This window comes from Ambystoma mexicanum, chromosome 14 (assembly GCF_040938575.1).
Source record: "Ambystoma mexicanum isolate Mex_15411 chromosome 14, UKY_AmexF1_1, whole genome shotgun sequence".
NCBI lineage: Eukaryota > Metazoa > Chordata > Amphibia > Caudata > Ambystomatidae > Ambystoma > Ambystoma mexicanum.
This window is the reverse complement of record NC_090940.1, coordinates 45,193,224-45,217,925: the sequence shown is the minus strand read 5'-3', so window position 1 is coordinate 45,217,925 and position 24,702 is coordinate 45,193,224. Positions and strand designations below refer to the sequence as shown.

The 24,702-nt window shown below is 48.2% G+C and overlaps 1 protein-coding gene across 2 annotated transcripts in view; it reads left to right on the top strand.

The window, feature by feature from the left end:
• G2E3 (G2/M-phase specific E3 ubiquitin protein ligase) overlaps nt 1-24,702 on the top strand; it is a 950,771-nt gene that overhangs the window by 836,130 nt on the left and 89,939 nt on the right. For both annotated transcript variants that reach the window (XM_069638501.1, XM_069638502.1), the window contains exon 13: nt 7,271-7,452. In XM_069638501.1, the coding sequence (XP_069494602.1) occupies nt 7,271-7,452 (182 nt within the window). The remainder of the gene's footprint in view (nt 1-7,270; nt 7,453-24,702) is intronic.

Genomic DNA, 24,702 nt, shown 5'->3' with positions numbered 1-24,702 from the left:
CCCCTACAAGATTTTGCAGCTAAATGAGGGTTCTGCATCAGATATAACGGTTTGGGACCGTTTCAAAGCAACAGTTATAGGTGTGAGTTGATGAAAATCACGGCCCGTACACTGAAAAGGCTAGTGCCTGAGCTGAGGAGATTGGAGAGTGCATTGGGGGGGGGGGGGTGTCAGAGGAGGTACCAGATGACGAGAAGTAATGAGGATAAAGATGAATTGGAGAGAACAAGCTGACTAACTGGCTGGATAGGTGTATTGGTGATCTGATTAGCCACTCTCAGGTTGGCTTTATGCGGGGCAGATATGGGTATGATCATGTTAGGACACTAATAGATATAATGGGACTCCTAAAGGAACAGGTCCAGAATACACTCCTAATTTTTATGGACGTGGAGAAGGCCTTCGACAGTGTTAATTGGTCTTTCTTGCAACATACACTTGGAAAGATTGGTTTTGGGGGTACCTTTTTAAGAGTTATTAAAATGCTTAAATCTTTTCTGTGCTAGAGTTTGGGTTAATTGCATTTTGTCTGCCCCATTCTTCTTGTCAAGAGGTACTAGACAAGGCTGTCCATTATCACCATACCTTTTTAATCTTGCAAGGGAGCCATTGATTGCATACATAAAGCAGGAGCAGAGTCTCCATGGCCTAAAATTTGGGAAAAGTGAAATTAAGATCCTGTGTTATGCGGACGATATGACTATTGTCTTGACTAATCCACTGGAAGGGTGTGAAAAGCTAATACGTATGTTTAAGGAGGTGGGGTCATTTTCTGGACATAAGGTCAACTTAGAGAAGATGGTGATTTTTCCTCTAGATGTTTCACAACCCAGGGGGGGGTATATGGGTTCATGGGATTGTCAGTGGGAGACGAAAGCTATGAAATATTTGGGAATATACCTGGTTCTTAAGGACTTAAGGAAAATGTCTGAGTTTAATGTCTCAAAAATTTTGGGAAAGATTCAGAGGGACATATTAAAATGGGGTTGTTTACCGCTGGGGCTCTTGGCAAAAATAAATGCTATCAAGATGGTTCTTCTGCCAAAGGTGCTTTACATTATCCAATCTATTCCTTTGAAATTCACTAAGAAGGTCATTGGTAGTATTGATAGTTTTTCGAGAGTTCCTTTGGGGGTAGGTAACAGACCTAAGATACCTAGGTACATTTTGATGCAGTCTGTGAAGATAGGGGGCTTTGGCTATCCAAATTCAATGGATTATTGTGCTGGGTTTGTTCTAAAGAAATCGGCTTTCTATTTTTCTGATGTGGGTAGTGATGTGCCCTATTGGCAAATTGAGGGTATGCAATTTTCGCCTTATGCTTTACGTGACATGTACTCTGTCTAAGTGGCCGGATTCTACAGTGAAATTGCCTACTTTGGGTAATGCTAGGGTGGTCTTACAAACTTTCATGACTGCTAGAGGGGAAAACATTTGGGTACAGAGTACGTGATGTATGGGGGTGAAAGTGTGGTATCCTTTGAACGGCTCAGAATCATTTGGGCTCAGAGGTAGGGAACGTGCACGTTATAGGGATCTGACTTTCCTTTTAACTGAACGGCAGAGAATGTTGGAACTAATGAGGGAGAGACCAGCGGTTTGTGATGTCATCAGTTCTCTTCCATGTACAGTGTCAACATACATGAAACTTATGCCAATGGATAACTTGCATGTAGAAAAGAGTCATGAGAAAAATTGCGTCGGGTTTGGGTAGAGGAACTTGGTATGGATAGGGGTGCAGTCAAAAATGGATTTAGGGTGGAGGTATATGAGACAGAAAATTCTGTGTAGATTGTTTTGGTCCCCTGCTTGAATGGCCAAGCTAGGATTGTTGGATAACGATATCTGTTGGGGTTGTGGTTTTAGTAGGGGCACCTTTCTTCATATGCTATGGTCGTGCTCAAGGCTATCTACCTTTTTGGAGGGATGTTTTGAACAGTTTGGATATTGTGTTAGGGGACCCACTACCACGAACACCTTACTCGATGATTTTATTATCTAACAGTGAGAGAGGGGACATGGTTAGTGTGAGAACAGGATGGGTTAACAGGGTATTAGTAGTAGCGGCTAAACAAATATTGAACATTTGGAAGTCAAGGAAAATGCCAGCTGTGGATGACTGGCTGAGTGATGTTCGTACTCTGATTGCGAGAAAATAATGCTAACGAAGCAGAAGAGGGAGGAGCATTACCTTGGAATTTGGAGCTCTTTCAATGAATTATACAGTTAATGTTCATTGGCTGCATGCATTATTTTTGAAAGAAATAGATGGGAGGTTATTATATTCATGTTTGGTGTGATGTGTGTCGTGTTTGTTGGTTTGTTTTGGGATGTTTGATTTTCTATTGTAGAATAGAGATTTGTAGTAGTAGTATGTTAAGGTTTTGAAGTTGTAAATTTGGGTTGGGTTTGCTTGTTATTAAATGTATCATACAACTTGAATGCATATCTCAAAATGAAAATAAAGTGATTAAAAGCTGCATCACTATATCATGTGCACTAATATTATCCAAGTTGGATTACTGTAAGGCACTCTTATCTTGGTACCAGCAAACATAACACTAACAAACTCCAGACACTTCAAAACAATGCCTTCAAGATCTGCTTGGGCATCCCAAAATCGCAGCATTTTTCACACGAGAGACGCGCTATTAACTGGCTTGCCATTAATGACAGCATTAAGCTCAAATCACTAAACTTCACCCACAAAGGCCTTACCAACAAGGTGCCCATATACTTGACGGATAGATTCACCAGATACACGTCAGCCCGGCCCATCAGAAAGGCACAATCCAACGGCCTCAGAATACCAAACTTCAAACAAAACAAAAAAAACTGAGGTTCTAGCTTCCAGTCATGGCACACAACTTTGGAACTCTATCCCGATAACTTAAGAGCATTACCCTCTTTCTACCCTTTCAAGATGAATGTTAAGAAATGGCAATACTCTTGTGACCAATGATGATTGCTATCCTAGGAACCCCAGTTGCTCTAGGTCTTCACGTGATCCTGTATAAATTCATTCCATATGTGTAAAATACTGTATATTTTGCTGTAACATTCTTTACAAGTATGTAGACTCTTTTGTATATACTATTTTTGTTTTTCTATTTTCCTGAATGTCCTATCACCTGTAACCTTGAAATTTCGACAGCGCCCAGATGGGGATGTTTGCTATTGGGTGGTAGTTGGTGGCATGATCTGTGCTTACTCTGCAATTTTCTTTTTTTTTGGGGGCGGGGGTTGTCATTGACAAATGTGTAGCTCCTGGCTACTATTCCTGTTCAGTCTTGCATCTAGATCAGTGCAAAGCTTGCTTCTGTGGGTTTGCCTGTGGTTGTGTTGCTGCTTACGTCCATGGGCAAAATGTTAATGGCTTGCTGGACTTTTGTTTTTAAAGTGGTTTGCAATGTTGGTTTCTGTGAGCGGGTGATGGCGTGATTGCATTAGTGTTCCTGTCATTAATGATAAACCTCTTTCTCTGCACAATTTACTTTTTAGATTAATTCTGCATAGTGTAAATTTTTTGCTTTCTGGATTTCTGCTTTTTAGAGCCGTATGTGATTTTGCCCTGTTGGTTATAGTGCTTTCTCCAGGTTAGTGCTACTTTACGGTTGTCTTTCTTCAAGAACAGGACATGGGGGATAAACCATCGTGTGACCGTTTTCTTCAGGCAGGGCATGAAGTTTCTTTGGTGCTACAGAGTCTAGTGCGTCTAATTTTTGCAATACGATCACTAGTTATGGCAGTGAGTCCAGGAGGGAGTTCTGTTCAATGATTTTGTGGATTTAATTATGATGTTTAGTTCCTTGGGGTTCAGTAATTTCCATTTTCTTTTCTCAAATGGAACTAGGATTCTGTGTGTTGAGTGAATTTGCATGGATGGATTGCCTCAGTGTGTGTGGATTGGGGGCTGCTTGTAGTTGAGGTTTGTTTTTGCAGAAGATGGCATCTGTGTCCGGTAGCCATTTTAGTTGTAGGTGCATGCTGGTTAGGCTGAAGGTAATTGATTTTGATGGCTATTTCCTTCCTTGAAACAGATGGTCTCAGTATTGTCAAGTGTTGATGTTCTCGTGCAATGCTGGTTATTGTGTCTGCAAACCTTGCTTTGAAGGTTGGGTTACATGTGTATGGTCTGTAGATGAGTAGGAATGTCAGTCCAGGATGTTTACAGATGGTGCCTCTGTTTCTTAGAAGTTCCTTGTAGTCTATGGCTAGCCCTCCTCTTTTTCCTATGCAGTTGGCCTGTTTAATTTTGAAGTGGTCGGGTTGGATTCATGTGCCATTACTTTAAAGTTACCAGTTACCCACATTTCTGTGATGAACACTGTATTGGTTCCTCCTTTGCTGAGGAGTTTGTCTATCCCTATGCTGTTTCGGAAGGGACTGCACTGATCAGATTGCAGTGATTATTTTTGTTTTCTGGTGTTTATTTTCCCATTGGTAGTTTGGTCGGTGGGGCAAATGCGCCTCTTGGTTCCCTTTGATCCTACTGTTGACTTTGATGTGATGGCTAGGTGGGCAATGTTGGTTGTTTTCCATTTCACTGAGAAGGTGGTGCAGATTGAGTTTCTGATCGATAGTTTTCACTCATGGTTGTGACATTGTGAGTTGATTTGTTTTGTCGCCAGTCCTAGGAGGGTTGCTTCTCTTTGTATGTTGATTAGTTTGTGGTGGGTGTTGAGATGCATTTCTGAACTCTGACCTGGTGGGCAGAGGTTCAGCAGGCCAGCCTGGTTTCTTGGAAGAGGGTAACTTTCTGGACAAGCAAGGCCAATCAAGGTAGCATTGGCGGCAGTCAAGGCTAGGTCTCAGGAGGGGGGGGGGGGTGACCGAAAGTCCACAATGAGCACAGACAGTAAACGACACTACAAATTACTCTGTCGTGTGTATATATCAAAAACGCATACATTTATTAAAGACCTTTTTAAGTCAAACACAAAGAAACCACAGCAATATTAACAATACTAACACACTTTACTAGGGAACATACATACAGTAACTATTTGCCTAAAGGAATATTCAACTAGTAAAGATCGACAACTTGTAACAGAAGAGGGTCAGACAGTGCAAATCTACTTTAGGCAATTCTTCAAGACTCTCAACCCCAACTAATAGGCAGTCCAATCCCTGCGAAGTGTGGAGCCTTGTGCTCAAACGTATGTTCAGTGCGGCAGTACTCAGTCGTGCATTAAAGTACACAAGGGGTCTCTTCAAGTACTATCGCAGGAAGGTGGTGGGGTAAGGCGATGAAGAATAGAGTTCCATTATTTGAGGAGGGTCTCCATAAGGGCGCAAATCTATTTCCAGGAATCGTGAATGGGATGGTAGCACAGGCTACCCTAACAAAGGAGAGTTGCCCTAGGGGGACACTTGTGTGTCAATCTATGGATGCGCCAGGGGCCACCGGTAAGTCCGGACCGAACTTCGTCTGTCAAGTCCACTTCGCTTGCATGTCAGAGTCCAGTAGTTGCGCGTCACTCCGGCTTTCGGGGGCTGTGTTTTGGGACCTTAGTCCGTGGCGGACAGTGCCGATTTTTCCACTAATTTGAGAAGTGATCGGGCCAGTTCCACTGGAGCTTGTCTTAGGGCACAGGGGGGGGCACAGCAGCAAGGCACCCACGAAGCTAGTCGCCACAGTTGGGTGACATGAGTACCACGTAGGCTCTGGTTCAAGCAGACTCTCCTAATTCCAGACCTAGGAACGCTAAGCGTACGAATCTCGTCGGGGGGTGCTTTCTACCATGAACTTACTGTTCCCAAGTCGAAACTCGAGACAGCGGCGGTTCCAGGGACACCATACATCCTGGCACCCAGGATGTGTATTGGAACTAGACCCCTCCAGCTCACATCCCGGCGCGCATACACCTGGCATGCAGAGGCCCACGAAAGTCCCGGTCTACTTGACTTGAGGAAGGCAAAGGGACTAAATGGCCGACACAGAACAAAGGACCTCAAGGCATGGGCATTTTAGGCACTGGCCACTGTCCTGGGCAAACCCATTCACCTAAAATCCTTAAAGGGTGTCTAGGGCCTTAAAAATGAGACCCCAGCGCACTGTACTAGAAGGTACATTGTGCACTGATAAAATGTTGCCAAGAAATAGCAACAAAGTGAAAGACTAAGGGAAACAAAGTCTCCCAGTATAGACAGTCTGAAGGGCATATCAGTTTCCCCTTAAGATGAGCAAAAGCCCCGCGGAGTACAGCAGAAGGCTGGGCTCCACTGGGAAGTCAGTCTAGGAAGGTCCGACAAAATCAAAAAGTTGGGGTTCACAACTGGAGAGAATTACCCATAAATGAAAATCTTTCCTAACAGTGGGTGTTTTTCCTCTTCCGATGCAGTGTGACCTTCAGTTCGTCGTTTCTGCAGCTCGGTCAGTGGATGGGTATCTTGAGATGTAAAGTTAAGTGATTTTGGTCGATGTTTTGCCAAAGGCCTTTCTTTTTTTTGTTTCTTTTTTTTGTTTTTGTTTTGTTTTTGCATGGTTTTCCAGAGTATTGAGGTTCTATGAAGTAGGTGGTTGCGTCATTTGGATTTCTTTGCCGGTATTTGAGTTTTTATGTACAGTTCTTGTCCAGCGGTCTCTGTGAGCAAGACATTTCGAGGTCTTTGTGCTCGGCTGGTGTGTGTAAGCCCGCCCGCTGTGTCTTGTAGGCTCTTGGTTGCCTGTCCATTTCATGAGTGTTTTGATGCTGAATTGTTTCCTGGGATCTGATTAAATTAGACCAGTAGGGTGTGGTGTGGGTCAGTTTAGTGTACCAGTTGTGAAAATGTGCCAGTATCGAAGTGGTACAAAGTTTAGTGGTCGACCATCCGAGCGGTAGGCTTAAAATGGCAGATTATCCAAGGAGAAACTGGATTGGAGAATACCAAGATACTTCAAGCCATGCAAAGGAGGACTGGGGGTTGGAGCCGGTAGAGTAGGTGTTTTGTTCCAAGTGTCTTATTGCGTGCCCAAGTGTTATTTTTTTTTTTAAGTGTAGTCTTCCGATAGCAGAGGTCCTGCAATTTTCATGGGGATTCTTTGCTTCAGTAAAAGGGACTAAATGTACATAATTAATTATTGTGAGTAACTTGTTGTTTCTGGGTCAAATAGCGGAACTTTATTTCAATGTGTTGTGATGCAATTGCTTGTTTGTGAACCAGATTATTTTTTGTAGACCTGAATGAAGTTCAACCGAGTATATTTACTCAGGTAGGGTGATATCATCATGCCAATACATCCTGATTATGTAAAATCAAATTGTGTCCCTGCTTTCATCCCCAGCCCTGCAACAAAATCTGTACTACGAAGCTGGCAGAATGATTGCAGTCTCCCTGGTTCACGGAGGACCTGCCCCAGGCTTCTTTTCAAAGACTCTTTTTCATTGCCTTGTCCACGGGCCCGGAAATGTGGAGCCTTCCATTGAAGATGTAGCTGATGAGGATATGCTGCGTTTGATAATGAAGGTAAACTAAGGTTGCTTGCCCAGGGCGCAGAGGCGTAGCCAGGATTGTCTAACAAGTGGGGCCTGAAGCGAATGTAGTTGGGCCCAACGCAGTGACATTAACATTTGTAAATGCCCATATAGTGCTGCTGAGTGGGCATTTACATATTTTGGGTGGGCCTTGCCTGCTCAGGCCCTACCCTGTCTACGCCTCTGCCAGGGCGTCCACTCAGTCTCCTCCTGTAAACTTACAGGTGTACTTTGGTTTGATCCAATTTACTGTCTTGCACTTTGTTGACATGTTAATGATTTCTTTTTATAGCTCTTGAATTTACATTTTTAGCAAAACTGAGATGCCATAACTTTACGAAACTTGGCTTTCTGGGGGAGCAGTAACTACTTCAATTTGAATTTTGAACTACTGAGCCTGCAATGGCGGGCTGTCAAACGGGAAGGGGTTGAATTGCTGCCTAGTGTTGGGAAGGGAATTGCCCCATCCCACCCCCTAGGCGCTTTGGGGTGAGGCGACCCCATTGGAAGACCTGTGACATACCAGGGGGGAGGAGGGCATCCCATGGATCCCCACACGAACATATGTGATTTAGACATAGGGCTTGCATATAAGTAGACTCCATTTTGGAGTTATGGTAGAAGTATAGGACCTGCATGTCCAAGTAGCGTTCAGCATGCTAAGCACAGGCCACAAGCCTGAAGAGGGAATCTGAATAGGCAGAAGAGCTAATGAAGCCCATGTGGCTGCTAACCTTCACAGAAACTCCCCTTTGTACAAAGTGTTGCCAATAAGAAGTGCCCCGCAAGGGCACGATGCAGTGTTTGGGCGCCTTGGGGTGCGTGTTATCACAAACGGGCCACAATTTATGGCCCCTGCATCCTAAGACCCCTGAACTCCAAGATCTTATTTGACCACTGACCACCCATCAACCATAAAAGATCTAAGAATATGGCTGTCTCACCTTTATTCTACAATGGCATGATTTGTAATGTGAGGTACAGGGAGGGATAAATTATAGTTCAAAAGCGAGGGTGGAAGCCTTGGAAGTCGACAGATGCGATCGGGATGAGTGAAATGTGTGTGGGGGTTAGTGTGACCTAGAGACTCCCCCTGTGCCAGTCTTCGAGCCTGCCAAGTGCACGATCTAATGATAGAGTAGCACTATTTTCAAATGTTAATAATTGTCTCTTCGATCTTGGTTCCCTGGAGATGAGCCAGGCAGACGCCCCGTGATGGAAGACGGACGGACTGGGACCAATGGCCTAGTATCCCTTATAGAGTAGGCAGACCCTGTATAAAGTCATGCTAGCCATGTGGGTTTTTACTGTATATGGTCTCGCGCTATGACCCCTTTTTAACCGTCTGTATGTTACCTTTTTCCTCAGAATGTTCTCGGCAGCAAAGTTATTTGCTGGCGCACCTTTTTAAAGAAATAAAACCTGTTACCCTTGCAAGAGTTTCTTTGGCCTCTTTCCCTGGCAGGTTGTATTTTTTTTCTGGTGTGAGCGTTTAGGGGTGTGCCTTCATTTGGTGACCCCCATCGTGATCCCAGCGCTCCCCCGTGCCTGCGGAAGTGTCCAGGCCGCTTTTCTGGGGGTCCACGCCCACCTACAGCGACCAGTCCTGAAAAACATAGTCCGAGTGGTTTTACAGAAGCAGTCTTTGCAGAATTCCTGCCTGCTCTTTGGAGCGGGGTGCAGTTCCGCAGAATGCAGGCTGATGGTGTTGGAACCCCGTGACCGAGGAGTTGAGGTGAGCACATGCATGTCAGTATACACATGCAAGTGATAACTAGGGGAATGGGTGTATGGGAGAATGTGGAGGGTAAGGCCAAGCGGATATTGAAATTGTGAGAGTGGCATGGATGCGTTTGTTTTTATTTATTTTGGTATACATTTTTTGAGGAGAATATTAAGGAAAATGGAATGGCAGGGAGCCTTCCCAAGTGAAGGGAGAAGGTGGTACCACAGATCTTGTGTAACGGAGGAAAAAAGGAAACCAATAGGAAACCTGCATAATTAGTGGGCTCGGATGTAGTACTTTTTTTGGCTTGTTATTTTAGCTTTTTTTCTTTGTGTTTTTGTGTAGGGTGAAGGTCCGAGGAGGTGCCCTGTATAATAGTGGTATTTTTGGAGTGTGTGGGGGGGGGAAAAAGGGTGTGTGGCAAAAGGTATTTTTGACAGTAGGGAGAGGATAAAGGATTGATTTGACTTGACAGTGGCAGTGTGTGCAGCGCGTTAAGGCATAAAGGCAGTGAGGTGAAAGGACCATTATAATGGGAGCAGAAACACCCATAGAGTAGATGTGCAATCAGTGCTCCAGATAAGATTTTGAGGTGGGTGTATTTTACTCCATATTTTTATACTTTGAGAGTAAAAATGACTTCGAGGGGATTGGGTCCTCCGACGTATTCCATATCTATGACATATAATCACCACAGCTGTGCTGCTTCGGAAACTTTTTTCGGCGTCTGCGTCCTGCGTCGATGCGCCGTCGTCGAGGGCCTCCTCCGACGTCATCCGATGTGATAAGTAGGACGCACGACGCCCGTAGCCTCAGTTCTGTTTTTTCCGCGAACGTGTTGCTTCGTGATTCTCGGATCACGCATCGACTCTTTGGAGTTCTGTTCTTCTCGGTTCTTCGAACCTGTTCGTTTTGTGAAAATCCTTCGTGTGAAGATGTCTTCTACTTCGTCTTCGACCCCGCGTCCGGGTTTCAAGAAGTGCGGGGACTGTGGGTCCAAGATGTCGGTGACGGACTCGCACGACGCCTGCCTCTGGTGCTTCGGGGAGGCCCACGACACGGATGACTGTATCGACTGCCAGTTGCTCACGTCCGAAGCCTTATGCGAACGTAAGAAGTTGTTGTCGGTAGGTCGGGTGTCCAAGCCCAGGAAGTCGAAGTCTGCGGGGCTTTTGACGGATGATTCGAGGGGTGACTCTCCGCGTCATCGTTGGAAGTCTCGTGGGTCTCCTTCTAGGAGTCGGTCTCGCCACTCCTCAGCCTCTTCGAGGCATTCTCGGAAGCGCCGTCACCGGTCGTCTTCCAAGTCCTCTTCGGAGGACTCTGCCCGGCACGTCGCTTACCCCACCAGCCGTGCAACGCCGGAGGAATGGGCTTCCTTCGGGAAGAAAATGCTGGCGATTCTTGAGTCGCAGGGTACTAAGCAGTCTGCGCCCCTGAGTGGGGTCGGTCGTGAGAGGTCGAGAGACACCGCTCGCAAGAGTGGTCGGCACGAGTCACGGGAGAGGTCCCGTTCGGACAAGGGGACTCGTTCTCGACGTACCCGTTCCAGGTCCCGGTCCTCGACGCGTTCGAGACCGTGTGCACCTGTGCGGTCTTCGAGGAAGACATCGACGTCTGAGGCGTCGACAGGCTTTCTTGAGGCTCCGGCTCCGAGGAAGTCGTCGAAGCCGTCGACGCTCATGTCGTCGAGGGACACGCTCGGGGCTCCGGCCTCGAGGGCTGTGTCGACGCCGCCGATGCTGGAGGCGCTGCATCTGACGTCGACGTCGATTTCCTCGACGCCGGCGCCGATTTCCTCGACATCGATCCTCTCGGCGCCGATGCCGGCTCTCATGTCGGAGGTACCCCTTGGCACGGGTGGACCCCCTAGGAAGGCTCTGGTTAAGATCAAGCACTCTCGGGTGCCTTCTTTTCGCCACCTGGACTATATTTCAGAGGCGGATGAGGATTCTGATGGCCTGGTTCCTAGTCGGGTTCCAGATGACAGTCTCGGGCCATAGTCAGTTTGACGATTTGAGAGTCACTGCATGATGCCAGTGGACTGGACACCTCTCCGGAGGTGGAGTTTTGTAGGCCCGAGCCTGGCTCTCATGACGATTCCTCGTACCGGCGCCTTATGGCTAGGGTTTGAGTACTTGGGTTGGTCTGCTCCCCCAGGGGAGATTGTGCAGGATGGTCTGACAGACATCCTTGATGTTGGTCCCCCAACTGATCCGGTACTGCCGTTCCATATGGCTTTACAGATTAGGGTGGCGGCGGCTTGGACTGCTCCGGAGAGTCTCCCGGCAGTGGGCAGATCCTTGTCGCGAAAATACCGTCCAGCCAGTAGCGACCCCTGCTACTTGACCAGGCACCCCACTCCGGAGAGTTTGGTGGTGCAGGCGGCCCCGGCAAAGCAGGCGTCGTACCCTACCATCCTTCCTGATAGGGACGACAAACGTTTTGATGGCTGGGCGAAGAAAGTGTTTTCTTCTGGTGGTATGGCGCTTCAGGCGGCCAACTCCATTTGTGCCTTGTCTCGTTTCACACACACTCTGTGGAACTGTGTTGCGTTAGCGGCTGAACATATTCCCGAAGGGGACGAACGGGATGGTTTCCTTGCTATGGTCCAGGATGGTAAGGATGCCATGTGTGAGTCCGTTCAGTCGGGTTTGGACTTAGCTGAATGCGTCGGTAGGTCCATGGCGGCGAGCACCGTGATACGCAGGTTTGCGTGGTTGCGGAAGTCGGGTTTGCTCCTGATGTGCAGTCTCGGCTCCTCAACATGCCCTTTGACGGTGAACACCTTTTTGGCAGCAAGGCTGACGAGAGCCTTGAGAGGTTGCAGACCTCGAAAGCTGCAGCGAAGTCGTTGGGCGCTGCAGTTCGCCAACCTCTGCTTTTTCGTCCTAGGGGACAGCAGTGGAGGGGTGGTTCCTTTCGCTATTACTCGTCCTTCAGTAAAGCGAGAGGAGCTGGCAGTCAAAAAGGCCAACGCAGGGGTACCAGAGGTGGACGACAGGGTACCCGTGGTGCCAAGGCCACTCGGGCAGTTGCCTCTTTGCCCTCAGGTAACGCCGCGGCACCTCCCTCGCAGTCATGAGGCCATGTCCCATGGTTCGCCGGTTGGGGGAAGGCTGGCGCAGCATCTTGTAGAGTGGCGTGCCATTACTTCAGATGTGTGGGTTCTGGAGATCATAGCCCACGGCTACTGTCTTCCCTTTCGGCACAGGCCTCGCGACAATCCACCGGGGAACCTCTTTGCAGAGTCCGGATCCGCTCCTTGCGCAGGAACTTCAAGCCCTGCTGGAGAAAGGCGCCATAGAACTGGTGCCTGTAGCGGAGAGGAACAAGGGATGGTATTCCCCTTATTTTTTGATTTCAAAGAAAGACGAGGGATTGAGACCCATCATGGACTTGCGCGGTTTGAACAAACTCCTCAGGAAGGACAAGTTCAAGATGGTTACTCTCTAGTCCTCCAGGCCCTTCAGCTTCAGGACTGGTTGGTATCACTCGACCTCAAGGATGCTTACTTCCATGTGCTGATCCATCCCAAGCACAAGAAGTACCTGAGGTTCGCGGTTGGCGACTCACACTTTCAGTTTCGGGTCCTGCCGTTCAGATTGACCTCCGCCCCGAGGGTTTTCACCGAGCTCATGGTGGTGGTGGCAGCGCATCTCAGGCAAGGGGGGATTCACGTCTACCCCTACCTGGACGATTGGTTGATCAGGGGGAGCTCTCCCGAGCAAGTCCTGGATCATCTGTCCGTCACCTGCCACTCCCTTCACAGGCTGGGCTTCTCCCTCAATTTAAAGAAGTCCCATTTGACGCCAACACAGAGGCTCCAGTACATCGGAGCAGTGCGCGACACTTCCCTGGGGCAGTGTGTTCCTCCCCAGGTGAGGGCTCTTCACATTCAGCAGATGGTGCACAAGTTTCAGCATGTCCAGACGCTTCCAGCGTTCGAGTTCTTGAGGTTGCTCGGCCTCATGGCATCCTGCATTCTTCTGGTGCCAGAGGCTCGCCTGCGGATGAGATCTTTGCAGTGGGCGCTCAAGACGCAATGGTCGCAGTCCTCCGGCAGGATGTCGGACCCGGTTTAGGTGCCGCCCTCGGTCGCCCAGGACCTTCTGTGGTGGGCCGTCGAAGGCAACTTGATGAAGGGGGCTCCATTTTGGCTTCCCTGGCCGGAGGTGACGATCGTGACGGATGCATCCCTCACGGGTTGGGGAGCTCATGCCAACGGGCTGACAGTCAGCGGTCGTTGGTCTCCGTCGGAGTCCAGACTCCATATCAATCTGTTGGAGCTGAGGGCCGTCAGGCTAGCCCTGAAGGCTTTTCTGCCGACTGTGTGAGGAAAGTGTCCTGATCCTGACGGATGTTAGGCAGAAACCTGTGCAGTTCCCTTGGGGAACACTGCAAAAGATTTAAGACTACAGGTATAGCAGTAAACCCAGTTGGTAGCAGTCCGCACCACCCAGATTTACCTGGTAGCTGTGGCTGAGCAGTCAGACTTCCCTCAAGAAGAGTTAGGCAGTATGCAAAGTATACACAATATGTACTCATACACAATAGCACAAGCAAACACTGACCAGAGCTTGGTTTCAAAAGTATATAGTTATTTATTTTCAAGAACACATAAGTTGAAAACACTCTAGCAAAATATAGTAAAATACTCTAAACACAGTTATATGGAAAGCAGTCCCAATCCTTATTCCTATCTAGACAACTCTAGGTTAACACCACATAATTCAAACAGAGGTGAGCGCTTAACGTTAGATGACACTCTAGTAGGTAAAAAGAAGGGAGGGAGAAGGAGCAGAATTAGGATAAACACACCACTCTAAGGTTAAGAACACTTTTTGTAAGCTCAAAGAAGCACAAAGTCACAGGTGAGCAAAAGTCACTAAGCAGGGCCCACTCTTAGAGCAGACAGAGCGAAAACGTGCCCAAGATCACACAGTTGGTAGGGATTCAGAGTCTTGCAAAAGAGTTCGGAAAAGAGTTAGAGAGGCTTAGAAAGTTTAGCCAAAGTGTCCCAGGCAATCCCAGGATCGAAAGCCGGGGGCTAAAACTACCCCGTACAGTCGGTGGCAAGGGAAGCCAGGCGGAACACGGTACCTTAACGGAAAGGATCCTCCAGCGGGGGCAGTTGTTCCAGGCAGTGGCAGCAAGGCTCGACGTCGGTCAAGGGAGAAGATCTCGCTGAAGAGCAGAAGAAGAAGGTCGTTGCACTGCCCGGGAAGAAACCAGCCGCGGAGTTCTCTGGTTAAAGGGTTGTACCGACTTTCGGGGTTGGGGTAAAAGTGGTGGGTATTCCGGTTGCCGGGGTGCTTGGCACTGGCAAGGCGGCCACGAGATACCTCGAAGAGCGGAAAGAAGGTGAAAACTGGTTGTCCCCACCAGTCACGGGAAGGAGCCACCCCGTTAAGAGTTCTCCTCGGTCGTCGGGAAAAGTGGTGAGATGGTTCAGCAGGGCTCCACCGGCGGTGTCGTCGAAGCAGATCAGCTCAGCTCGTCCCTCGTTGGATTCTTAGGTCCTGTGGCGACTTCTGAAGTTCCAGTCCCCAAAGCCCTGCTTTTATGCAGCAAACCCCCATTCACCCAGCCTAGCTGTCACTCAAACATGCTAAGTGGTGAGCCGGCCGGCTCACCACTTGGGCCAATCAGGACGGAGTGCGACTTGAGTTACCTAGGTAACTCAGTCCAGGGTGCCTAAATCCCCCTCCACCCCTCCTAAGTACCACAGACAGAGTGGCACCACTTTGGAGGGCTTCTGTGGAGAAGCCCGCCAAAAGTGGGACAAAGGGCTCCACTTTGGGTCAGAGTTACAGAGGCGAATGCCAACGCCATTTTTGCATCAAGTTTTGGCAAAAAATTCCAACCGGAGTTATAATAATAAATATATAAACCGGCGGTATGTTTAAGGCTACCGTAAATAAATAAATGTGTTAGCCTAAAACAATGGGAAATCCCATAGGAAAATATTCGCGGTCGAATATAAAACGTAGTTTCCACTGCCACCAGCCAAAACTCGATCAGGGGGGACGGAGACGTGCCCCCTTGACTAACAGACCCTGGGGCAATCGAATTGCCCCAGCCAGTACGTCCACAATATGATGGTTTGTACTGGTTCTGTTCAGGATTTAAGACTAGTAAAGTCTTTGGTGACTTTACATGCCCTGGGAGACAGTAGTCAGTCCCAGGGTATGGAGTCTATGTTGGGGAGTCCCTAGGACACCCCTGGGCTACGGCACAGAGGGTGCTGTGTAACCCACATCACAAAAATAGGAGGCCCTATGGAGTAAAAGACCCCATAGCCCATTCAACACAAGGTTTAACCAAGAAAACACACTTCAACATGCCCAAGAGTGAGGGTAAAAAGAGTCTCACTCTTGGCAGGAGAAAAAATAAACCCCCGCAATCCAGCAAAGCTGCTGGGGGACTCACTAGGTAGGGAAATTCAGCCTAAACAGAGAATTCTCCCTAACACTCGCCCCCCCCCCCAGACTAAGGGACAGGAGGATTTAATCCACTCCTGGATGAACCTCATACCTCTAGTCGATGATATACATCCTAGAGAGTCCATCAGCATTTTGATGGTGACACCCTGACCTGTGCTCAATGGTGAAATCAAACCCTTGCAGGCAGATTGACCATCTCAATAGTTTTGGATTTTCCCCTTTCATTTGCATTAACCATCTCAAGGGTTGGTGGTCAGTCTGAATAACAAAAGTAGAACCATACAAGTATGGCCTAAACTTCTTCAGTGCCCACACAATAGCAAAGCATTCTCTTTCGATAGTTGCCCACCTTGTCTCAGGATCCTTCAGTTTCCTACTGATGAAGCAAATGGGGTGCTCCCTACCCTTCTCATCCAGTTGGCTTAGAACTGCACCTATACCTACATTGGAAGCATCAGTTTGTACAATGAAAGTTTGGTGGTAGTCAGGAGCTCTTAATACTGGAGCTTGGCAAAGAGCTCTCTTCAGTTTTTCAAAGGCCTGATTGCACTCCTCATTCCATTTTACCTTTTTAGGGAATTTGGGAGAGGAGATTACATTCAGTGGAGAAGCTATGGTCCCATAGTTCTCAATGAAATTCCTGTAATACCCAGTGAGGCCTAGGAAAGCTCTCACTTGGGTTTGAGTAGTTGGTGTTGTCCAATTTTGCACAGCTTCAATCTTGCTGAGCAAAGGCCTTATTTCTCCACCTCCTACCTCATGTCCAAGGTAGACCACCTTACTTTGACCAATCTGGCACTTACTGGCTTTGATTGTCAAATGGGCCTGTTCAAGGGCCTGCAACACATGTCCTAGGTGGTTCATATGCTCCTCCCAGGAGTGGCTGAAGACTGCAATGTCATCCAAGTATGCCATGCAGAAGTCTTCCATCCCAGCTAGAACTTGGTTCACCATCCTTTGGAATGTGGCAGGTGCATTTTTTAGTCCAAAAGGCATGACCTTAAACTGGTACAAGCCAACTGGGGTTGAAAATGCAGTTTTCTCCTTGGCATGGTCTGTCAGGGCTATTTGCCAATAGCCTGACGTCAGGTCAAATGTGCTGAGGTACTTGGCTGCACCAAGTTTATCCACCAACTCATCTGTCCTGGGCAAAGGGTGGGCATCAGTCTTGGTGACTGCATTTAGAGCTCTATAGTCCACACAGAATCTCAAGTCTTTGGATCCTGCCTTTGGTACTAACACAACTGGGCTAGACCATGGACTAGTAGAGGGCTCGATCACCCCGAGATCAAGCATCTTCTTGACCTCTCCTTTGATGTGGGTTCTGATATGTTCTGACATTCTGTATCCTCTGCTTTTGACTGGCAGACAGTCACCAGTGAGTATCTCATGCTGGCCCCAAGGGGTCAAGCCTGGTGACAGTGAGAACAGGGAGGCAAACTGATTTAACATAGATTTGCACTCCTCTTGTTGCTCAGGTGTCAGGTCTGAAGAGAGATTGACTCCTTCAACTTTTTCATCTAAAGGCACACCTCTGAGGAGATCAGGGAGGGATTCACTCTCTTCTTCCTCTGCAGCTGAAGCTAGAAGCAAGGCTCCTACATCATGTCTGGAGATGTATGCTTTTAGTCGGTTGGTGTGGAAGACTCTAGGAGCTTCCCTGGGTCTGCCCAGATCCACCAGATAGTTGACCTCTCCAAGTTTTCCCACAATCTTGAAGGGTCCCATCCATTTGTCTTGCAAGGCCCTCTGCCTTGTTGGGAGCATAACTAGAACTAGCTGGTCTTGAGTAAACTCAACCATGTTAGCCTTCTGGTCGTGCCAATGTTTGACCAGAGCTTGACCAGCTTTCAAGTTGTCGCTTGCTTCTGCCATCATGTGTGACATTCTCCTCCGGAGACCTATCACATAGTCAGTCACTCTGACTGGCTTGAGGGGAGGAGCACCTTCCAATCCCTCCTTAATCAGGGCCAATGGGCCTCTGACTGGATGGCCATAGAGAAGCTCAAAGGGAGAATAACCTACTCCCTCCTGAGGGACTTCTCTATAAGCAAAGAGAAGGCATGGCAGTAGAAGGTCCCACTTTTTCTTAAGGGGTTCTTCTAAAGCACCTATCATGCTCTTCATGGTTCTGTTAAACCTTTCAACCAACCCGTTTGTCTGAGGGTGGTATGCGGTTGAGAACTTGTAGGTAACTCCACAGGTTTTCCACATGGCTTTCATGTAGTGGGACATAAAGTTTGACCCCCTGTCAGAGATTACCTCCTTAGGAAACCCAACCCTGGTAAAAATACCAAGGAGGGCCTTAGCCACAGCCGGAGCTGTAACAGTCCTCATAGGAATTGCCTCAGGGTACCTAGTAGCATGGTCTACTACAACAAGGATAAACCTGTTGCCTGAGGAGGTTGGGGGATCAAGGGGACCAACAATGTCAATCCCTATCCTCTCAAATGGGACTCCCACAACTGGGAGAGGCACTAAAGGTGCCACATTCTTGGAACCAACCTTACCAGAAGTCTGGCAGGTGTGGCAGCTCTTACAATATCTATCTACTTCAGCCCCCATCTTTGGCCAATAAAAGTAGAGAGAGAGCCTTTCCTTGGTCTTCTTGAAACTCAAGTGACCAGCCAAAGGTATCTCATGGGCTAGTTGTAAGAACTGTTGTCTGTTCTCTTGTGGGACTACAAGGCGTTTGTAGTCTCCAGGTTCAGACTCAGTCGGTTCACTGTAGAAGAGGCCATCTTCCCAGTGTAACCTATACTTCCCAGGCTCTTGCCCATCAGCCTGAGAAGCTGCCTGGTGGCGGAGACCTTCCAGAGTTGGACATTCTCTTTGCCCCTTACGAAAAGCTGCCCTGCTAGGCCCACCTTCTGCCAGTAAAGACTGCAGCTCAGGATGGTCCTCAGGGTCCAAATCTCCAATAAGGTTGGGGTCTCCTAGCTCTTCCTCAGAGTCTAGCTCAACCGTACAGGGTTGTACCTCCCTCTCAGCCTCAGCTGGAGGTGGAGTTACAGGTGTAACTTTGGACAACCTAGGGGAAGTCCTTGTTGGAAGCACTGGAGTGCTTGCTGCTGGCTTTTTCCTAGGAGTCTTGGGTTGCCCCTTTGCTCCTGATCTGGTAGTTACTGCAGTAAGTTGCTCCAGTGGGAGAGGAGTGATTTCTGTCATCTCCTGAGATAACCCTCGCAGGGTTTTCTCTCTTGCAGGTTTTGTGAGCTCCTGTAACCTTTTGCTAGGTGGTCTGGGGGTATGTGACACAACTCCAAGAGCTTTGAGGTCATTACCCAACAGAACCCTACCTGGCACTTCACATTGTACACTGACAGGTATTTTTACAGCCATATCATTACATTGGATGAGAACTGGTAACTGGGGACACATCTGCACAGGCCCACCAGCTAACTTGGTGAGGCATTTGGGTGCCTTAGCAACATCCTCTGCCTTGAAAAATGATTCATCCACCACAGTTATGCTGGCTCCAGTGTCCCTAATGGCAGGAGTCTCCTGACCATTCACCTGGACACTGTCCTTATAATACTCTTTAGTATTATCTGGGATAGAGTTATAGACATCTAAATTCTGTTGTTCCCACAACCCCAGAGAGACTAAAGAAACACTAGCTGAGACTCCAGTGGGTTCATCAGCTAGTAGTAGAAAGTTTCCACTTGCCATATGTACTTCCTCTTCTGGAGCGAAGGCTAAGGAGGCAAGCTGGACCCCTGAAGGTTTACCCTTACATCTGGGATCTCCTTTCACATGGTCAGTAGCCTTACAAACAAAGCATGAGCCAAAGGCTCGCTGGAATGGAGGCTTGTTCTGACCTCCTTCTGGTCTGGGACCAGAAGGTACACTAGCCTGATTTGGTTTCCCTTGTGGCTTACCCTTATAGTTTTGTTTGGGGCCCTCTTTGGAATTTGTAGTATTAGAATTCTCTTTGGAGTCCTTTTTAGGCTGTTTCTCCCCATCCTTCTTCTGAGTTACCCCAGAATCCTTGTGAGTGGCCCTGTTGGCAACCCACAAGTCAGCAGCCTTAGCTAGCTTCCGGGAATCTAATTCTCTGGAATCAGCCAAGTGTTGTCTGAGCTCAGGAGAGCAGGCATCATAAATAGTCTCCAACATAAACAAATTCTTCATACCTTCATAAGTGTTCACCTTGTAACCCTTAATCCATCCCTCTAAGTTTTTCAACCCTTCACTCACCCAGGTAGCCCAAGGGGTACCATCATGCTTTTTGAGGTTCCTAAACCTCTTAAGATACTGGGAAGGGGTCTTCCCAAACCTAGCTATTAAAGCTAGCTTCACACATTCATAGTCCTTCTTATCCTCCTCCCCCATCTCCATTACCACATCAGTTGCAACAGGGGGAAGCCTAGAGAACAACCAGGGGAGTAAGTCATTTCCTGTGATGTTCTGGAGCCCATGATTATATTCAAACAGAGACAACCAATCCAACACATCCAACTTAGGCTCATACATACCAACCAATTCTTTAGGCATCCGGGGTCTTTTAGGACTGGAACTTCTAGAGGAGCCAGAGAGAGAAGCATTCTCAACAGATAATTTCTTCATTTCTAAGTCATACTTGAGCTCCATTTCCCTTAGCCTTAGTTCTTTGTCAGTTTGAGCATTAAGTTTCTTATACTCCAATTCTAGTTTCATTTTCTCCAGTTCAAAGTACTGAGGACTAAATGTGGGACCTGGTAAAGGTCCAGTAGGTACAGCAGGTAGAGCAGGCAGAGGCCTAGGGGGGGACAGTCACAACAGCCTCACCCTCCTCTTCTGACTCTTCCTCAGAATCATCAACATTTTGCTCCATGTTAACTTCAATACTGTCATCTACAGTTGCTGGAGTGGTAGGTTCCTCTGAACCATCACCCAGACTTTGGTTAGCTAACAATCTTTCAATCAGTTCCATTTTCTTGCCCTTAGTCAGGAGATCCTTATGTTTACAGAGCACTCTTAAACAATCAGCAGTTTTGGCTGCAAGGGACTCTTGACTATAGCTTTCTATAACTGACATGTTAGAAGATTACTTTTACAGTGCTAAGCTTTGTGGTTAGTTGCACCAAGGTGTCTAAAGCACAATAAAATGTATACTCAATACAAATCCCACCGCTGTACACCAGTGTTAGGCAGAAACCTGTGCAGTTCCCTTGGGGAACACTGCAAAAGATTTAAGACTACAGGTAGCAGTCCGCACCACCCAGATTTACCTGGTAGCTGTGGCTGAGCAGTCAGACTTCCCTCAAGAAGAGTTAGGCAGTATGCAAAGTATACACAATATGTACTCATACACAATAGCACAAGCAAACACTGACCAGAGCTTGGTTTCAAAAGTATATAGTTATTTATTTTCAAGAACACATAAGTTGAAAACACTCTAGCAAAATATAGTAAAATACTCTAAACACAGTTATATGGAAAGCAGTCCCAATCCTTATTCCTATCTAGACAACTCTAGGTTAACACCACATAATTCAAACAGAGGTGAGCGCTTAACGTTAGATGACACTCTAGTAGGTAAAAAGAAGGGAGGGAGAAGGAGCAGAATTAGGATTAACACACCACTCTAAGGTTAAGAACACTTTTTGTAAGCTCAAAGAAGCACAAAGTCACAGGTGAGCAAAAGTCACTAAGCAGGGCCCACTCTTAGAGCAGACAGAGCGAAAACGTGCCCAAGATCACACAGTTGGTAGGGATTCAGAGACTTGCAAAAGAGTTCGGAAAAGAGTTAGAGAGGCTTAGAAAGTTTAGCCAAAGTGTCCCAGGCAATCCCAGGATCGAAAGCCGGGGGCTAAAACTACCCCGTACAGTCGGTGGCAAGGGAAGCCAGGCGGAACACGCTACCTTAACGGAAAGGATCCTCCAGCGGGGGCAGTTGTTCCAGGCAGTGGCAGCAAGGCTCGACGTCGGTCAAGGGAGAAGATCTCCTCGCTGAAGAGCAGAAGAAGAAGGTCGTTGCACTGCCCGGGAAGAAACCAGCCGCGGAGTTCTCTGGTTAAAGGGTTGTACCGACTTTCGCGGTTGGGGTAAAAGTGGTGGGTATTCCGGTTGCCGGGGTGCTTGGCACTGGCAAGGCGGCCACGAGATACCTCGAAGAGCGGAAAGAAGGTGAAAACTGGTTGTCCCCACCAGTCACGGGAAGGAGCCACCCCGTTAAGAGTTCTCCTCGGTCGTCGGGAAAAGTGGTGAGATGGTTCAGCAGGGCTCCACCGGCGGTGTCGTCGAAGCAGATCAGCTCAGCTCGTCCCTCGTTGGATTCTTAGGTCCTGTGGCGACTTCTGAAGTTCCAGTCCCCAAAGCCCTGCTTTTATGCAGCAAACCCCCATTCATCCAGCCTAGCTGTCACTCAAACATGCTAAGTGGTGAGCCGGCCGGCTCACCACTTGGGCCAATCAGGACGGAGTGCGACTTGAGTTACCTAGGTAACTCAGTCCAGGGTGCCTAAATCCCCCTCCACCCCTCCTAAGTACCCCAGACAGAGTGGCACCACTTTGGAGGGCTTCTGTGGAGAAGCCCGCCAAAAGTGGGACAAAGGGCTCCACTTTGGGTCAGAGTTACAGAGGCGAATGCCAACGCCATTTTTGCATCAAGTTTTGGCAAAAAATTCCAACCGGAGTTATAATAATAAATATATATACCGGCGGTATGTTTAAGGCTACCGTAAATAAATAATTAAATGTGTTAGCCTAAAACAATGGGAAATCCCATAGGAAAATATTCGCGGTCGAATATAAAACGTAGTTTCCACTGCCACCAGCCAAAACTCGATCAGGGGGGACGGAGACGTGCCCCCTTGACTAACAGACCCTGGGGCAATCGAATTGCCCCAGCCAGTACGTCCACAATATGATGGTTTGTACTGGTTCTGTTCAGGATTTAAGACTAGTAAAGTCTTTGGTGACTTTACATGCCCTGGGAGACAGTAGTCAGTCCCAGGGTATGGAGTCTATGTTGGGGAGTCCCTAGGACACCCCTGGGCTACGGCACAGAGGGTGCTGTGTAACCCACATCACAAAAATATGAGGCCCTATGGAGTAAAAGACCCCATAGCCCATTCAACACAAGGTTTAACCAAGAAAACACACTTCAACATGCCCAAGAGTGAGGGTAAAAAGAGTCTCACTCTTGGCAGGAGAAAAAATAAACCCCCGCAATCCAGCAAAGCTGCTGGGGGACTCACTAGGTAGGGAAATTCAGCCTAAACAGAGAATTCTCCCTAACAACGGACAACACAGTGGCCATGCACTACCTCAACAAAAAGGGGGGGGGGGGGGCAGGGTCACTTCCTCTGTGCAGGGAGGCGATGCAGCTCGAGTTCTGGGCCATCCAGCAGGAAGTTTCGATCTCAGCAGTTCATCTGGCCGGAGACGAAAACGTGACGGACGCTCTGAGCAGGCAGAGCACGATCTCTCACGAGTGGGAGTTGGCTCAGGAGATTCTCCTGGAGATCTTCGCCCTTTGGGGTACCCCTCAAGTGGATCTCTTCGCCTCCAGTGTCAACCGGAAGTGCGAAAGGTTTTGCTCGCGGGAATTTCCTCCAAAAGGAGCCTTAGGAGACGCGTTTGTGGTGGAGTGGTCATTCCCGCTGCTGTATGCGTTTCCTCCAGTCCCCGTCATCCTGCAAGTGCTGCGGAGGTTACGGAAGTTCGGTTCCCCGATGATCCTCATTGCTCCGGCGTGGGCTCGGAGGACGTGGTACCCGGACCTTCTCGACTTGTCCATCTGCCCTCCGCGTCGTCTTCCCTACCGAGACGATCTGCTCTCACGGGAGGGGGGTCAGGTTCTCCATCCAGAGGTCCGATCCCTCAACCTTCACGCTTGGCTTCTGAAAGGTTGAGGTATAGGGATTGGGACCTCCCTGAAGACGTGATGGAGGTGTTGCTTTCGGCCCGAAGGCCAGCAACAAAGTCTCTGTACCGTTGGCGTCGGTTCTGCGACTGGTGCAGAGTTCTGAATGTGGATCCTTTTGCATGTGACATCCCCATGGTTCTGTCCTTTTTACTTTCTTTGGCCCACAGGGGCTTGCAAGTGGGTACCATTAAAGGTTACCTGGCGGCGCTGTCCATCTTTAAGCGCTCGTCTGAAGAGTGTTCTTAATTTAAAATCCCTTTAATTTCACAGTTTCTGAAAGGGCTCACTAATGTATTCCCTCCGTCACCTTTCCTGGTGCCCGGTTGGGATTTGAACCTTGTTCTTAAGTTTCTTATGGGTGCTCCGTTTGAGCCTTTACATTCTTGCCCTTTGAGGCTGTTAACTCTGAAAACTGTGTTTTTAGTTGCGGTTACTTCCGCTCGCAGAGTGAGTGAGTTACAGGCACTTTCAGTTAAACCACCCTTCACTATATTTCACAAGGACAGGGTTGTCCTTAGAGTTCGTCCTTCTTTTCTTCCGAAGGTAGTGACGGAATTTAATTTGGCCCAGAAGGTTCTTCTTCCGGCATTCTATCCTCCTCCGCATCCTGGTAAGGAAGAGGAGAGGCTCCATAGGCTTGATCCTAGGAGAGCTTTAAGCTTTTATGTTTCACGCATGTCCCGGGTCAGAGTGGACGATCAACTCTTTATTGGTTACGCTGGAAAGCGTTTGGGGCAAGCTGTGACGAAACAGACTGTCTCGCTGGATTATTTTGGCCATCTCGGAGTGCTACCGCTTGGCGGGTAAGGACCCACCGGCTGGCTTGCGGGCCCATTCTACCAGGGGTATGGCTGCGTCTACTGCCCTGCAGAGGGGTGTTCCTATTCGCAACATCTGTGATGCAGCCACCTGGGCTTCAGTACATACATTTGTACGTCACTATTCCCTCGATTCCATCCGTGCACAGGATCTGGCCTTTGGCAAGGCGGTCCTTTGCTCTGCTATTTGATTGGCTATTCTAAATTTTGATTCTAAATTCTTTCCCTCCTCCTTGCTCTGGTACTGCTTTGGGAGTCTGTCATAGATATGGAATACGTCGGAGGACCCAATCCCCTCGAAGAACAAGTTACTTTCTTACCTGGTAACGTTCTTTCGATGGGATGGTCCGACGACGTATTCCATATCGCTCCCGCCCTGCCTTCCCCGCTGCAGAATT